This window comes from Periplaneta americana, chromosome 4 (genome assembly GCF_040183065.1).
Source record: "Periplaneta americana isolate PAMFEO1 chromosome 4, P.americana_PAMFEO1_priV1, whole genome shotgun sequence".
Lineage (NCBI taxonomy): Eukaryota > Metazoa > Arthropoda > Insecta > Blattodea > Blattidae > Periplaneta > Periplaneta americana.
Genome location: NC_091120.1, coordinates 64,593,511 through 64,611,125, shown reverse-complemented (window position 1 = coordinate 64,611,125; position 17,615 = coordinate 64,593,511). Strand labels below are relative to the sequence as shown.

The following is a 17,615-nucleotide window of genomic DNA, read 5'->3' as shown; positions in this document are numbered from 1 at the left end:
AGATTTCAGAGATTCGAACGTTAACATGGTTTAACTCCATGCGAGTTGTCGTCGATCTCGTATGTCTTAGAGCATATGCCTGTCACAGTCTGAATCCAACGTTTTCCTTCAACTATCCAGGTTGTGACGTTCGCATGGTAGTGTCACTAGGAGTGGCAAATTCGAAATTTCTTTAAATAGCTTAATAAATTGTGTTAAAATTCTGTTATTTAAAAATAACTTATGTCCGTTGCTTATTCCGAATGAAACAAAAATTAATTTAAACAGCTGGAGATAACTTACGTATTAAGATATGATATTGGAACTATAAGAAGAGTAAATGACTCGATGGAAAATTATCAAATAATAAATATACTAGAAGAAACGTTTCAACGGCAAAAGGAAATAAGTAATTAACATAATAGATTAACTGTACATGTTCAACATAAAATTACCAAACGACGACTAAAATTCTTCACATTCATGTGCCGACACCTGATTCCGCTTGTGAAACCATTAATACTTCTCACATGTTTCAACTGTTATTTGGACAGCCTAAACAAAAAATGAGCGGCTTAAGTCAACTCCCTGTACATACAGTTTGATCAGGCAGATTGGTAAACATAAACTAAAACCAGACAACAGCTTTGTTTTCTCATAAGTACGATGGGGATAGGTGAAGTTGTGAATGCGGTAACAGAAATAGCTGAACTCGCGTATTAGTTTCAAGGTTAAGTATCAACATAAAAATAGATATCATTAACTGTAGTTAAATAGCAAAGTAGCAATGACTTCAGGAGATAAAAACAAAGTGTAACAGTTTCAATTCTGAATGGAACTTTGTTTTATAGAGAGATCATGGAGGAGATATTAAGTACATGATTACAAGAAACACACTTTTAGTAAGTAAAAAAGTAATGGTATATTAAAAAATCGAGGAATTAAAACACGAAATAATAAATTAACGAAACAGCAAAATATTTTTAGGCAGTCATTACTAAAAGCGATCTTCTAACGTTAGAAAATTGACTATTATATGGCAGTATGCGAAAAGTACTCTTTCAACACTGACTTTCAATTATTGAGTCGATTTACAACATTGTTTCCCATCACTTTTCACACGACAGCAATCGCAATAGATCTATAAGGCGATTCAAACAATGTCAAACGTACTTTCAAAAATGACTATTTTTGATTAAGAAACATGTACAAATTAAATAAATTGCTTCAACGATTATCTTATTATAATTATATGAAACAAATTAAGAAACAATATAATTTTACAAAATTAGGTGCTTGAACCGAGGACCTCTCGATCTACAGTCGAATGCTGTACAATTGAGTTACATCACCGCTTGTTTTTAATGCAAAGTTTCGCTATTAGAATGAGGGGGAATACAGCAGTGTAGAAGTCGCGAGCATTGTCCTTATACTGACGTGTACGAACGACTGCTAAAAAAATTAATGTAAGACATGATGTTAAAAATGTTACTTCGCTCGTAGGTTTGCTACACTTAGCCAGCGGCTTCGTTTCTCAAACATCCCTACTCGCAAAATAAAATTCCAGTCTCTACACTTGTATCGTAAATAACCATTCAATTTTAATTTCTATACAGGATACATGGACGTTCAAATAAATATTAATATCGATGTATGGTTTAAGAACTTGTTACTGTATTACCACTATTACATTTTCATCTATCACTGGGATCATAAAAAAATGAGGACATAATGCAAGAACTTCAAATAGAACCCGTTATGCAGTTCATCAGCAAGTATCAACTTCAGTGGAAGGGTCATCTCGAACGAATGGATCGATGCAGAATACCAAAAGCACTGTTTCATTACCATCCGCATGGCAAAAAGATCTCTAGGTCGTCCGAAGAAGAGATGGACTGAAAATTCTAGTTTGAGACCGTAACAGGCCACTCGGCCTAATACTTGTTAGGAATACGACGACATTTTCATCTATATGTTTCAATTACGGTTTTTAGATCAGATTTTCATATTACATTTTATAAGTCTTCGTATTTGTTCTTATATTTTATAAAATACCACAACGCATTTTAAATTACGCACCGTTTATTGAGTTTGGAATTTACATTTTTATATATGTACCGGTACTGCTAAATTGTACATCATTATTTCAGTTAAGAAGAGAAATATTTGTTATAGATAAGAATATGTCGGAGCTACTCCTATTCCACTACAATACTGCCGAACCAAAATGTTGTACACCTGTAATAGTAATATACGTTACAAGAGTGGTATGTTGACGTTTTCATATTTGAGGAAAAGATTGAAAAAGCGAAACGTAGTTGAGCTTTTTTAATTTCCGAGAACATGAAAACAAACATACCGCTCGTGTATCGTACATTATTTTGTGCGAAGATCGTTTATTACATACCTGAAAGACGAATTTCTAATTAGTTGCAATGAAATCTTCATGTTGGTTTCTGTTTAATGACGGCAACTTCGGAAAACCAAAATATCTTTCTTCACATTGTTGCTATAAAATGTTTTCTGTGTTTAATATACTCCAGCAGGCCGTGATATACGTCTGTCTTTTTTTCCCCCAGTCTATAAATGCGAACTTAAAACAAACGGTAAGGTTATGTAATGATTTATTTTTCATTTTAATATTTTAACAATATTATTTACATAACATATTGCAGTAATAACATCGGCATCTGGAATCTTGTTGATTTTTTCACGGCTTCCTTAATGTTACGTGTATCAGGAATGCAATAAGTTTCGTGGTGTAGTAGACTTTACTTAATTTTTGCAAATATTTAAAAACAATAATTAACATTGCAATTTAGGTGAAATTGCAGTGGTAAGTTTCCAATTTATAATTATTACTATGTTAAACGTGTCTAAAAATAATATGTTAAAAGCCTAAAGCAGTAAAATGAATGTCGCGCTTAAGCGGTAAGAAGAGGGAAATTGTTATGTGTGTTAGGTTGGGAATACTGAATGTGGTATTTCACACTTACCGCGTATTGGTTCTGTGCGGAAAACAAGCAAATACGCACGATCTCGCACAAACAAATATGTTTCGATTGCTTCTGACTCACTGTCAGGTTCAAGAACACGGAGATGGTTTGAAGGTCATTCGCGTGCTACATACTTCTTAGACATCTTAGCTGTAAACCTTATGGAAAATTGGTGTTTAAAGAGTACTCACCTTGGGAAGAGCTTCTCGCAGTCCATGTGGTTCCAGCCCAGGGTGACCTCCCTGACGAGATGCTCCAGCGCGCTCTCCACCGGGAACTCCCCCATCACGAGTCGCAGACCCAAGCTGCGGAACCAAACTTCCTGTTACGGACTGCTAAAACACTTCCGTTCTTAGAGTAAAAAGTAAACATTTTAGGTCGCAAGAAAATCATTACCAACTGGACTGTTAATTAAATTCTCCAGTTAAGTAATTAAGTGCACTCATAAAAAGTCTGTGTACTTACACAAGAATGTAGTAAGTCAACATTACAGAGCAGTTCCTCACAGAGTCCAAGTATGATTTAGCAAACAAAGTCTGAATGATTGTCAGTCTTCTTTCGTTTTAGTCTACGTATGACCAATATCTACCGTTAGAATTATAAGCGACTCTCAATTACACAATAAAGACTATCACGTAAGTAGGCTATATTCGAGGAAAAAGAAACTGTTGTAACCACAGCAAAATTAGTGCAATAAAAAGAACTCTTTTCGCCTTCTTGACGTACCAACACAGAGAAGCATTATTACTATTAAATACGAGAAAAATTCGTACCGGCACCGGGAATCGAACCCAGAACCTCTCAGCTCTGCGCGCTGAGCGCTCTTACCAACTGAGCCATGCCGAGACACGATCCACGGCGCCGGCCGAACCCCTCTCGTAATGTTATTTTATGGCCTTACTGCCTGCACTTGAGACGATACACGTCATATATGCAGGAACGCATATTTTAAATGACTTTGTGGCCACATTCAACATGTTTCATGACAACTGCTAACGGTTTAATACATCAAATATTCATATGTATGACTAATATGAATTAGTCTATTGTGGATCGTGTCCCGGCATGGCTCAGTTGGTAAGAGCGCTCAGCGCGCAGAGCTGAGAGGTCCTGGGTTCGATTCCCGGTGCCGGTACGAATTTTTCTCGTATTTAATAGTAATAATACAATAGACTAATTCATATTAGTCATGTAATATTCAATGAGGTGGGCGAGATCTCATACATATGAATAATTGACAGAGAAGCATCTTCTTTTGGTACAACAAAATGAGGGCTACAGGAAATCTGTTTACGTTTCCTTTTTTATTTTATATTTTTATACATATAAATTTGGATATCTTTTCTCTTAACATTCGATGTAGGCCTTAACAAATATACATACATAAGTGTTCTGCCCATGGGCAGGTCTTTCACTGCAAACCCAGCATTCTCCAATCTTTCCTCTTAGTCTCCGCATATGATTCACATATCTTAATGTCGTCTATCATTTTGATATCTTCTTCCCGTTCACCATTCCTTCCAGTGCATTCTTCAGTAAGCAGTTTCTTCTCAGCCAGTGACCCAACCAATTACTTTTTCTTTTCTGATCAGTTTCAGCATCATTCTTACTTCACCCACCCTTTCCAACAAAACTTCATTTCTTATTCTGTCTGTCCACTTCACACGCTCCATTCTTCTCCATAGCCACACTTCAAATGCTTCTATTTGTTTCTCTCCATTTCGTCGTAATGTCCATGTTTCCGTCTCATATAATGCCACACTCCACACAAAGCACTTCACTAGTCTCTTCCTTAGTTCTTTTTCCCAGAGGTTTGCAGAAGATGCTCCTTTTTCAATTAAAAGCGTTCTTTGCCATTCTTATTCTCCTTTTGACTTCCTGGCTGCAGGTCATGTTACTGCTTATTGTACATCCCAAGTATTTGAAGCTGTCCACTTGCTCTACTGTCTCATTTAGAATTCGCAAGTTTACCTTCTTTATTTTTCTTGCGACAACCACGATCTTCATTTTGTTTAGGACTAATAAATAAGGAGGTGAAACTTGAGGATTGTAAGAGCCTCTTTTCTTTTCTTTTCTTTTTCTTTTTCTTTTTCTTTTTCTTTTCTTTTCTTCTCTTTTCTTTATTACAATTTGAAGACTTGATCACTTTACGTGAAGAGGACTGTTTAAGATAAAATTATCAAAACTGAAATAGACACTCAAGTAAAACGCAATCAAAATAAATAAATAAATAGCAAATTCGTCCAGAATTTTCTCGATGGTTCAAAAGATCCTACTTTCTGAAAGTTTTTTGTGTGTGTCTAAAGACACTTCAGCAGCCATTTCATCGAAGAATACATTCCATATCTGAAGCAGCTCTTCAGAATCCCTATGAAGCTTTGTCATGCCTTTAAATTCGGGTAAAAATATAACATGTTTTTGTGTTCTGACATTTACTGGTGGAGAAATGGTGGACTACTTGAACCTACTCCGACCAGTCGGCCTTCTTAGCGCTAATGCATAGTATTTAAACTTTCATTCATAGAAAACAATACGTTTGGCGCTGGAGAACTTAAAGGTGTGTCGGTCTTCTTTACGCTAAACTCAAAGCTCGCTGCCTGTCGTCGACGACAGCGACGCAATAATGCCTGTAAGTACAGTCTGTTTCTTTCTACAGCCATCATCATTTCTTTTTTCAAATTTATTTATTTAATACGCTAGGTTTACACTACATTATGCATTGCAGGCCGAAAGAGCAGAAGCTCGTGCTCGGGCGCAGTTCAGATCAGTTATACAAAATATTATAAGCAAAGCTCGGAACTTGGGGACTTGTGTCTTTGCACGTGGCTAAGCGACGGACTTCAATGTCAACAAACTCCCTCTTCCAGCACAGAGGTACTGTCAGTCAGTTATAAAAGTGGTTTCTGGCTGAAGCAACATATTGATAGTATTGTGGTAGATTGAAACACGTAATTTTATAGCATATATATAATAAAAATAAACATAAGCAATATATCAAATTTACTGTTCTGCTCTGTACATTATATTACAGTGTATGAATACTTACATTCGAAGATTTTCGATCCCATAACTTCTTCGTCAGTGAGTTAAACATGATATGAAACGAGAAAAACTTATTTCCACGTCACATGAAATGACGGGAGCAAACTTAAAATAAATGTTTTAACTGTCACTGTTTTGTTCGATTTTTAGCAGTTGCTAGCTGATCTCTTATCTGAGAAAGATAAGTATATCCTAAATTTTTCTCGAAAATAGTTTTCAATTTGTGTGTCACTACTAGGGCAGATCCCTCTACGACTTCATCCATGGCTATGGACAAATTTTCCACCAATTTAAGGGACTGCAATGTCTTTCAATGAATGCCGTTTCCAGCCTTTAGTTTGTGTGTGGCACAACTTACAAAATATAAACTCTCCATTCGTAGAAAATAATGTATCTCCTCCGAATTTCTCCACGAAATTCTGTACCTAAAATTTAAAAATGTATTTTCAAACTTCTATAATACCCATTCGAATAACACGTATTTTCTAATTTCTCTAACAGACCGTTTATTTGTAATTCTCTAATTGTCATTGCTTCAACATGGCACAGTTTCCTCGTGCGTAGATGTGACCACTTTCTTAGTACATACGACTGTCCTTGAGCGCTTACAGCGTGAGCTTTGTATACGTTGTACCTGTAACCTTACTCATGCACACGACACACAAATCCCCAAATTCCGAGCTTTGATTATAAGATCATAAGATCACTGTTTACCTAACTTGTGTTGAAAGTGGCCAGACACTAAACTTTTGATTATTACACTAATTTAATAATAATTTATCTTCAGCTCAATTTAATTTAGCTTTAAACACCAGTTAATAAACTAAAGCTGTCGGCTGTTTATTTAATTCAACATTTCAATTTCCAAGCGTATAATTCGCACATTAAACAATAATAGATGCTATTACTGTGTTTCTCTTCGTTTGTTGATTCTGTGACGTAGGAGTCATTAAAGCTATGAAAATAACGAAAAAAGGTGGTGAAAAATAATTTTTGAAAAATAGATATTTTGTTTTTAACTCTAAAAAATAAAATAACGTTTAAGTTTTATAAATCGGTGCTTGGCCCTAGGACGAATTTAGAGGGACCAGCGCATGCGTGACGCTGCAGCCCTTTAAACTGACAGCTGTCATTCTGACAGACTTTGTTCTTCATTCTAACTAATTTTACTTTTCATTCTGTTCATATTTCGCACTGTTATGGAGGAGAAAAAAGTGTGTGGTAGACCTGTATAGAAAGGAATTATATCGATAGTATAGGCTATATCATATACATGCTCTACTTTGATACTCGTTTCCTCGATTTTTCAATTTTCAACATTTTGTAACATTCAAAAAGCTCTAATGAATGCAGTTTTTCTCCAATCTCAGTGAAATTTTGCACAGAAGTTCACAAAAGCATGTGAAGTAAACTGGCACAAGTGTTATCTTCTGCTATTGAAAGTGTTCAAATCACCATGTATTGAGGATGTGATAAGTTTTAAAAAAATTGAAAAATTAAGAACTAAAAGAGTAAATATTTTTTTCTCAAAAAGTAATTTGAAAAATATGAAAAACATAGGTCATATTTTACATACATCTATCAGAAATAAATTAAGGAGTTAGGTACAGCTTAGAGCAGTAAACTTTTTGGAAATATTCAACATTTTTTTCCTCCATTACTGCGTCTTGTACAATAATGGAAATTGGTATGCATAAAACACTGTCCTTCTGCTACATGAAAAAAATATTTTTACGATTAAATTTTTTTTTCAAAATTCAAAATGGCGGCAGTTCACTGTGCAGTGATGAAGCTTTTCCCTCATAACTAAAAAACTTGTTAACTTTTTCACATTCTCTCTCTTGTATTTTATTTCTGAAACTCATATTTACAATATCATGCTCTTTCAACTATATTCCTTAATAAATAACATTTTTTTATTTTGTGTTTGGAGAAAATACTGATATTCGTCCATTTTTTTTTTTTAGAATTTATTTTTTATCAGACGATCTATCAAAGGTAGAGAAGTGATCTTGCATCATATTGTAGATATGACATTCATAAATAGACACCAAAAATTTCATCACAGAATCTTGGATAGTTTTTCAGTTATTGGGAAACGCTTCATCACTGCACAGTGAATTGAATTTAAAAAAATGTAAATAATTTTTTAAATCGTTAAAATATTTGTTTCATATAGCAGAAGGACAGTGTTTTACACATACTAATTTTCATTATTGTACAAGATACAGTAATGGAGGAAAAAAAATGTTGAATATCTCCAAAATTTTACTGCTTTAAGCTGTACCTAACCCCTTAACTATACTACATTTATAGAAACATCATGTAACTTTAAAAATTGGGACAATTTTATAATTCAGTATTTAAAAATGAAAAACAAAAATTAATTATAAGTAAATTAATTGGAATATCAAAGTAAAAATGTATGTATTGCATATCAACATTGTAGGAAATATGTAGTAAACGTTTCAGATTAAAGGGTGTAAAAATGTAGAAGTTAGAAATTTCACAGATACATAGCCTTAACACAATCCTTAACATAAACAGCAAACTCAGCTTCTTCTTCCACAAAACCTGTAACACGTACGTTGCTGGGAATATTACTTTATTCACTAATATACAGTCTTACAGCTGAAAAGCTGAACTGTCCGTTATTGCATAACTGCTGCTAATTTTTTTCTTCCTTTGCATTTAGGTCAGTGCTGCTGCAATTACTGACCGAGTACATTGTCCGAATGTGGAGAATAGGTAACGTTTCATGACTAGGGAAAATCCTCGTTCGTAACGTAACTGTAGTGCTACTTATCTAAAATCTTACAGAGCTCCAGTAGCTTACATACGTATGAGGCATCAGAGTGTTACTTGCTAGTCCTACCCTGTAATTTGCTTCCTTCTGCTTCTAATGGCTTTAGTTCTAAAAAAAAAGTTGTTAAAAGATAGCTTGAAGCAAAAGAAGTGAAGTTCTTGTACCTAGTTTCATCAACTGGGATTAAATATAGGCCTATTAACTCTGGGTTCATGAACTTCAGGATAAAACTTGGACTCGTTCTTGCGACTAATGCGTTTCACCAAATGCTAACACCACTTTAACCCTCGAGGGAAAGAAGAAAAGCATAATCTAGAAGGCCGTGACAGAGAATTTGTTTTTATGAACGCACCTTGTTGCGCGTTTCTTTTGTCTTCTTCCACAACTCCATTCATAACAATGACCAAGAAAATGGAAGAGGTTAGGAAGAGAAACAGAAGCTCAAATTTTTCCGCAATAGAAAAATCACTGCTAATTGAATTAGCAATTAATTATAAAGACTTTCAGAGTACAATAAGATGGATTAAAAATAAAGGATAAATCGCAATATAGCGAATGCCAGTAGGGGAAGTTATCCCCACCCACATAAAATGTGCATTCGACACAACACTCGCCTATCACGTAGAGTGTCTCGTGAGCTAGTAGGGGAAAAGTGGAAGGGGTCGTGGGCAGAGCTTCTACGTTCGCTATATTGCGATTTGCCCAAAACAAAATCCATCTTGAGTCTAGCATACACTACTTTTAACACTTTATTACAGAAGTTTGATAAAAGGTCAACTTACTAGTGTTATATATTTAAGCACGTGGGCTTAGAGCTTTTTCGGTATGTACACCATCGTCAGAGCCTACTACGATGGTGTACATAGGCCTACCGAAACAGCTGGCCCTCGTGTTTAATATATAACACTAGTATGTTGCCCATTTATCAAACTTCTGTAAAAATAAAAGTAAAGGATGAGGCGTAGGAAAGAACTGCAGAAGAGTTCAATAGGATTGCCCACGTTATCGCCAGAACCAGCAAACAACTAAAACGCTAGAAAAATGGTTCTTTTGATAGAAGTCATGAAAAACACGTGGGCATTATTCAACGGAAGGAAACTTTACGTGCCTTTGTTTCATCGATGTTGTAGAGACAATTCTACTAACAGTAGCTTTTGAAACTCTTAACATTGTTTCCAATCATTATATGAAAAGATCCTTAGCAAAGGCTAATATCTTAATGTTAATAGTATCTGCAGCATACAAGAGAGAGGTTTGCTTCTCTTCGTTGTGTATTCTAATCTCCAGTAGCGGATGGTGGGTTTGAAAGTTGAGGAGGCCAAGACGCGAATGATGAGAATATAAAAATAGACGGCCTGTGACGTACCCATTACCAAGCGCAGAATTTATGGATTTTAAGAAATTAAAATTAGGTTTTCCAATTTATGTTTTAGGATTTTAAATCTTATGTTTAGGAATTTGTATGATTTTACGGGAAAAGAATAAAAATAAACAACATACCGGTACTGTTAATATATTACAACGGCTTGGTAAAGATTGCCTCTCTTTAGGACACTCTAAGTCCTAACCTATGAATTAGGTCTTTTAGATCATACTGAATTTAAGAATGTTACTCTTTGCTACATAAAACGAATAAGAAAAGTAATATTTCGAGACTAACGAGATTGCAAAAAAATTGATTCGAACCTAAAAATCCGGGGCTCGCTCATTACTATTACATACTCTAATTTTACAGAAAATTAACTCGATGTTCCTCTTTCTTAGCAAACCGATCAAATAGGTCACAACATACTGAATAACTGCTACTAGAAGAAGCTAGAGACAAATCTGCATTTGTTCCTAAACTCTCGATATATTTAAAATAATGTATAAGTAAATACATCTCGTAACACAAAAGAATAAAACAACAAGAACATCCGCAAACAAGAGAAAATCTAACAACGTAAATGAAAATTTTTACGCAGGGAGAGAAAACGTGACTCAATTTTCTAAAACCAAGAGAGAAAGAGAGAGAGCTTCCCAATACAGCCGAAACCAGCAGTACAGTTGTCAGCGGTGGGTAGGACGTCTCCAAATCGGCTCCCCTCGCGCGTTCTAGTCAAGTTTAAACACTCTTCTAACCAGCTACCTTATTGGTTGAACTGCTGTTGTCATGGTTACCGGGGAGTAGCGTCATGTAGCCGACTCCTCTCTCTCGTTCTCGCATAGACACTGCAGGCTGCTAGATGTCGACTATACAGATTACAGCGCTATCTGTTATTTTTCAGTACGAATTATTTGTACTAGCTACAGTATAGTGAGCGGGCATCACCAACTGAATGTGGTCGACTTTACGTAACTTACATCTTAGTCGTAGTGAATAATAAAATTAATATAAAAGAAAAAAGTTCGTCATTTGCTGTAACTTGTCTGTGATCTTAATTCAGCTGAAATTATTACTGCCGTATTGTGTTCTGGTAACATATTAGGGAAGACTCCGCCTCCCTTGCCTTCCCTGAAAATCCGCCCATGCTAATCTCTCGTGAAAGTAGCTGTTAACTTAACCCCAAGTTTAACCCCGTGTTAAATTAACTTCTGTTGATGAAACAGAATTTTAGTCAAATGTCAAATCTAGAGTTAAAACTGTATAACACGAGATTATATTTTAATTCCTGTTGATGAAACCGGGCCTTAGAAACACTACTCAATATATAGGGGTATTATAAAGTAACCAAAATAGCCTATTTGAAATTAATATAATTGCCAAACGAATTAGCAATCGAGAAAAACTAAGCAGCTATGAAATTAAGTTAAAATTCATTATAATGGTATTTCCCGATAAGTCTAATGTAACACCACAGTCTAGTATATACAGTCACGAAGCTTGAGTTGTGAGGGTGCTAGAAACAATAGACTGTGCCGGTAGTATTTCGCATTGTCTGTAATGAGGCGATATTAGTGATCCTAGTGGTTAGCAACTATCTATAGATGCATATTTACTATGTATTGAGCTTCGTAACTGTATATACAGACTATGGTAACACTTTAATTAAACATGTATTTCAGTCTAATGACATCTAAATATTACAAAAACAAATATTATAACATCAGTACTGTGCGAAATTGGTCTGCTAGTGCTTGAGGGCATTCCCAAGGGAAAGTGAAATCTTCAAATTTCCATTTAGACCCATTGAACTCGTAGCGTCGATGAATTGGAGAAACCAAAAGAAAATAAATGGTATCGTCCATCTTTGCTCATTGTTTCGAATCAAGTAAAAGTGGTTTTAATGTTGTCAGGTCTACATTTAGACCTATACGTCTAAATGAATATTATAAAGGAATTTTAATCATCAATTTTGGTGGGTACTTAGGCCTAATCCTCTCTTGTTGCAACTTCGTAGGTTTTTATTCGTACAAAACAATGTAAACTGACAGAAGGTGTAGCTAATCTTTAATCAGAAAATAATATAGAAACGTTACTTGCGTTGTAATTTAATCAGTGTTTAGTCCAGCCAATGTATATTTTGTCTCTCTCTCTCTTTCTCTCTCTTCGGTGTAAAAGTCAAATTACTAGTTCTTGCATTCAGGTAAGAGTTTTGATAACGTTGAAAAACTAATCAATATGCAAATATATCATATTTTATTTGATATGATATTAAATAGAGGAAACTACTATGATCAAGTTCTAAAAGCTTATTTTGTCAATAATTACATAAACCTGCTTCAAATGGTTTAGGGAAGAAGATATTAACATTGAAATACTGTATTTATTTCGTATTTTTCCAAAAAAAAAAAATCACATTTTAGCAAAATTTTCTTGATATTGTGCCGGTCTCTATTCATAACGAACACAGCAGTCAGGTAAAAATTCATCATCCTTGACCAGGTTAGATAACCGTGAGACCACGGAGATGAAGAAGAAGAAGAAGAAGAAGAAGAAGAAGAAGAAGAAGAAGAAGAAGCTAGAAAGAAGGAAAAACAAAGCGTTGCTGACCTGTTCATCTTGGCGAGGAAGCCATAGGGGCCCTGCATGCTGGCGGTCTTGTCCAGGTTCCTGCAGTACAGCGTCCAGATGCAGTCCAGTGCATTGCTGTTGGGCTGCGACGACGTGTTATCGGACCCAATGCTGCGCCGGTACGCACGACCAAGGTTCAGCACGGCTCGTAGAGACCCGTTGACGAACTCCATGAGTTCTTGGAATATGCCTTTGTTGCTGTCCTCATCTTTGCTGTCTTTGCCCACTCTCGAGGTTGGCTCCTGCAAAGAAAATCTGCATTGTACTTATATTACTAAGAGATACTTCATGTTCCTACTGAGGTTCTACCGTAACGCTAAATTATTTAGAATTTTCAGAACTGGATTGAATGAACACATGATGGAGTTAATCTCAGGATGCTCTTCCGTCTAAGGCAGGGCGGGGCACCACGAGCAAATTCTACTCTCTCACGGGGCAACCATATGACCTCTTCAACCTCTTTCTTCCCCGCCGAATACCGTGCAGCGTTGATTCCGTAACGGATGAATATGAAGTAGTACTAGTGACAGTAATAGCAGTAGTTGTAGTCGTGGGGGTAGTAGTAGTAGCAGCAGCAGCAATAGCAGCAGTTGTAGTCATGGTGACGGTAATAGTAGTAGCAATAGCAGCAGTTGTAGTCGTGGTGACCTTAGTAATAGTAGTAGTAGTAATAGTAGTGAAGTAATAGTAGTAGCAATAGAGCAGTTGTGGTCGTGGTGACAGTAGTAGCAGTAGTTATAGTCGTGGTGACGGTGGTGGTGGTGGTAGTAGTAGTAGTAGTAGTAGCAGCAGCAGCAGCAGCAATAGCAGCAGTTGTAGTCATCGTGACGGTAGTAGTAGTAGTGAAGTAATAGTAGTAGCAATAGAGCAGTTGTGGTCGTGGTGACAATAGTAGCAGTAGTTGTAGTCGCGGTGACGGTGGTAGTAGTAGTAGTAGTAGTAGTAGTAGCAGCATCAATAGCAGCAGTTGTAGTCATGGTAACGGTAGTAGTAGTAGTAGTAGCAATAGCAGCAGTTGTAGTCGTGGTGACGGTAGTAGTAGTAGTGAAGTAATAGTAGTAGCAATAGAGCAGTTGTGGTCATGGTGACAGTAGTAGCAGTATTTGTAGTCTTGGTGACTGTGGTAGTAGTAGTAGCAGTAGTAGTAGTTGTAGTAATAGCAGCAGCAGTTGTCGTGGTAACAGTAGTAGTAGCAACAGCAGCAGTTGTGGTGACAGTAGTGTAGCAGCAGTTGTAGTCGTGGTGACGGTAGTAGTAGTAGAAGTAGTAGTAGTGAAGTAATACTAGTAGCTATAGAGCAGTTGTGGTCGTGGTGACAGTAGTAGCAGTAGTTATAGTCGTGGTGACGGTGGTGGTGGTGGTAGTAGTAGTAGTGAAGTAATAGTAGTAGCAATAGAGCAGTTGTGGTCGTGGTGACAGTAGTAGCAGTAGTTGTAGTCGTGGTGACTATGGTAGTAGTAGTAGCAGTAGTAGTAGTAGTAGTAGTTGTAGTAATAGCAGCAGCAGCAGTTGTCGTGGTAACAGTAGTAGTAGCAACAGCAGCAGTTGTAGTGACAGTAGTGTAGCAGCAGTTGTAGTCGTGGTGACGGTAGTAGTAGTAGTAGAAGTAGTAGTAGTGAAGTAATACTAGTAGCTATAGAGCAGTTGTGGTCGTGGTGACAGTAGTAGCAGTAGTTATAGTCGTGGTGACGGTGTTGGTGGTGGTAGTAGTAGTAGTGAAGTAATAGTAGTAGCAATAGAGCAGTTGTCGTGGTGACAGTAGTAGCAGTAGTTTTAGTCGTGGTGACGGTGGTGATGGTGGTAGTAGTAGAAGTAGTAGTAGTAGTAGTAGTAGTAGTAGTAGTTGTAGTAATAGCAGCAGCAGTTGTCGTGGTAACAGTAGTAGTAGTAGTAGCAGCAGTTGTCGTAGTGACAGTAGTGTAGCAGCAGTTGTAGTCGTGGTGACGGTAGTAGTAGTAGTAGCAGTAGTAGTGAAGTAATAGTAGTAGCAATAGAGCAGTTGTCGTGGTGACAGTAGTAGCAGTAGTTGTAGTCGTGGTGACGGTGGTGGTAGTAGTAGTAGTAGTAATAGTAGTTGTAATAGCAGCAACAGTTGTCGTAGTGACAGTAGTGTAGCAGCAGTTGTAGTCGTGGTGACAGTGGTAGTAGTAGTATTGGAGCAGCAGTTGTAGTCATTGTGACAGTAGTAGTAGTAGTAGTAGTAGTAGTAGTAGTTGTAGTAATAGCAGCAGCAGTTGTCGTGGTAACAGTAGTAGTAGTAGTAGCAGCAGTTGTCGTAGTGACAGTAGTGTAGCAGCAGTTGTAGTCGTGGTGACGGTAGTAGTAGTAGTAGCAGTAGTAGTGAAGTAATAGTAGTAGCAATAGAGCAGTTGTCGTGGTGACAGTAGTAGCAGTAGTTGTAGTCGTGGTGACGGTGGTGGTAGTAGTAGTAGTAGTAATAGTAGTTGTAATAGCAGCAACAGTTGTCGTAGTGACAGTAGTGTAGCAGCAGTTGTAGTCGTGGTGACAGTGGTAGTAGTAGTATTGGAGCAGCAGTTGTAGTCATTGTGACAGTAGTAGTAGTAGTAGTAGTAGTAGTAGTTGTAGTAATAGCAGCAGCAGTTGTCGTGGTAACAGTAGTAGTAGTAGCAGCAGCAGCAGCAGTTGTCGTAGTGACAGTAGTGTAGCAGCAGTTGTAGTCGTGGTGACAGTAATGGTAGTAGTAATAGTAGTAGTAGTAGTGAAGTAATAGTAGTAGCAATAGAGCAGTTGTGGTGACAGTAGTAGCAGTAGTTGTAGTCGTGCTGACGGTGGTGGTGGTAGTAGTAGTAGTAGTAGTAGTAGTAGTTGTAATAGCAGCAGCAGTTGTCGTGGTAACAGTAGTAGTAGCAGCAGCAGCAGTTGTCGTAGTGACAGTAGTGTAGCAGCAGTTGTAGTCGTGGTGACAGTGGTAATAGTATTGGAGCAGCAGTTGTAGTCATGGTGACAGTAGTAGTAGTAGTAGTAGTAGTAGTAGTAGTAGTAGTAGTAGTAGTAGTAGTAGTAGTAGTAGTAGTAGTAGTAGTAGTAGTAGTAGTATTGGTTATTGTATTAGTAGTGGCGATAGCAGTGGTTACAGCAACAGTAGATAACGAGTATAATTTAAATGCAGATTTTATGGCACTTGTACTTCAATTTAAACTAAATTTATTTATTTTTAATTTTTTTATACATTATGTATTTAAACAATCTTTTATCTTCTTACTTTACTCTAAATTTTCATGATCTTAATAGTAAGTCATTTAATAGCTATAATGTAAATTTCAATAATTCGTGTAAATAATTTTCTTGTGAGGCACTTAAATATCACACCTTTAAATGTTACTGTTCAACATTCGTTATCTTTGCAACCTTACCTAGTTAAGGAAGATTACATATGTATCATCTGTGACAATGTGAGAGCAGTATTAAATAATAATAATAATAATAATAATAATAATCTAATAATAATAATAATAATAATAATAATAATAATCTAATAATAATAATGTCAAATAAAATAATTCGAACGAAACGAATATGGCTTTTAAGACTATCCGTCAGTAGTGTATTTTATGAAGCCATGGAAAACAGTCCGGTTGGAAAATATTAAATAAACAGAAATATGCTTTTACTGCAGTCTCATGGCTGAGTGCACAGCTGCCTCTCTCTCTCTCTCCGGCGCGGCGGGACGGGAACGATGGGCCGAAGCGCTCGCTGTATTGGATTAGTACAAGTCGCTCACTCAAGCTGACGCACGCGACGTGCATGGATATGCATTTTTAATAAACTGATGCTTTGAGGAAATTAGAGGTAGCGGGACAGCCATGTGCCTTCATCTTGATTGCGTAGCGTTTCTGTATCAGGAAACGAAGTCTTTCCGTACTGCTCACAATTGAATCCATTATTTCTCCTTCACTTAAAAACAAGTGACACGACGCATGACCATGCGAATGGCTACTATCTAAGTCCAAGACACCAGTTCAAGCCCCGTAAAATCCCAGCGGTCAGCATGATTGTTTATCATTTCCTTTTCGTATCGTTCTACCATCCTATCACCATCCTTTCTTGTCTGTTTTTCTTTCTCTAATTCCATCTTCCGTCCGGCGTCGTGGTCTAAGGCATCCTGCCTAGGACTCGCGTTACGGAATGCGTGCTGGTTCGAGTCCTCATGGGAGAAGAAATTTTTTCATAAAATTTAGGCCAGTAATGGGACCGATGCCCACCCAGCATCGTGATACACTTGGGGAGCTACAGTAGGTAGCGAAACCCGGTTGCGAATGCCAGCAATAACTGCTGGGGGGATCATCGTGCTAACCACACGATACCTCCATTCTGGTTGGATGATCGTCCACCTCTGCTTCGGCATGTGGGCGTGAGGCCAGCAGCCGGCTGGTCGGTCTAGGCCCTTCAAGGACTGTAGCGCCATGGATTTAATTCCATCTTCCTTTTTTCTACTTTATTACTTTTTCATTTATTTCCATTATTCTTTTTTTCTTCCTCTCTTCCTTCTTCACTCTCTCCCACCCTAGAGTTCTTTCTTTCCTTGCTCTCTCTTTTTCCTTTTTCCCCTTTCAACTTTCCACTTTCCACTTTCCTTATATTCTCCCTTTCGTCCTTACTTCCTTCTTCCTTACTTATTTCAGCCTTCCTCCATTATTTTCTTTCCCACTAAGTTTATACAGAGTGCTTCAAAAGTGATGGTCGAAATTTAGTGAATAGTTAATTGTGAATGCTCCCATATTTATTCTGCGTTTAATTTCCTCCCCAGTGTCATTTATATTAAGTTGCTCCAAGATAT

General features: G+C 37.0%; 1 protein-coding gene and 1 non-coding gene across 2 annotated transcripts in view; one reads left to right on the top strand and one right to left on the bottom strand.

Moving 5' to 3' along the window:
• Positions 1-17,615, bottom strand: part of LOC138697846 (uncharacterized) — a 144,965-nt gene that overhangs the window by 114,513 nt on the left and 12,837 nt on the right. Inside the window, exons 2-3 of the mRNA XM_069823409.1 lie at positions 12,797-13,059; positions 3,167-3,280 (exon numbers count right to left, since the gene is read on the bottom strand). Coding sequence (XP_069679510.1) covers positions 3,167-3,280; positions 12,797-13,059 — 377 coding nt within the window. The remainder of the gene's footprint in view (positions 1-3,166; positions 3,281-12,796; positions 13,060-17,615) is intronic.
• Positions 4,035-4,110, top strand: TRNAC-GCA (transfer RNA cysteine (anticodon GCA)). Its single transcript has one exon. It is a non-coding gene; the product is annotated as a tRNA-Cys (tRNA).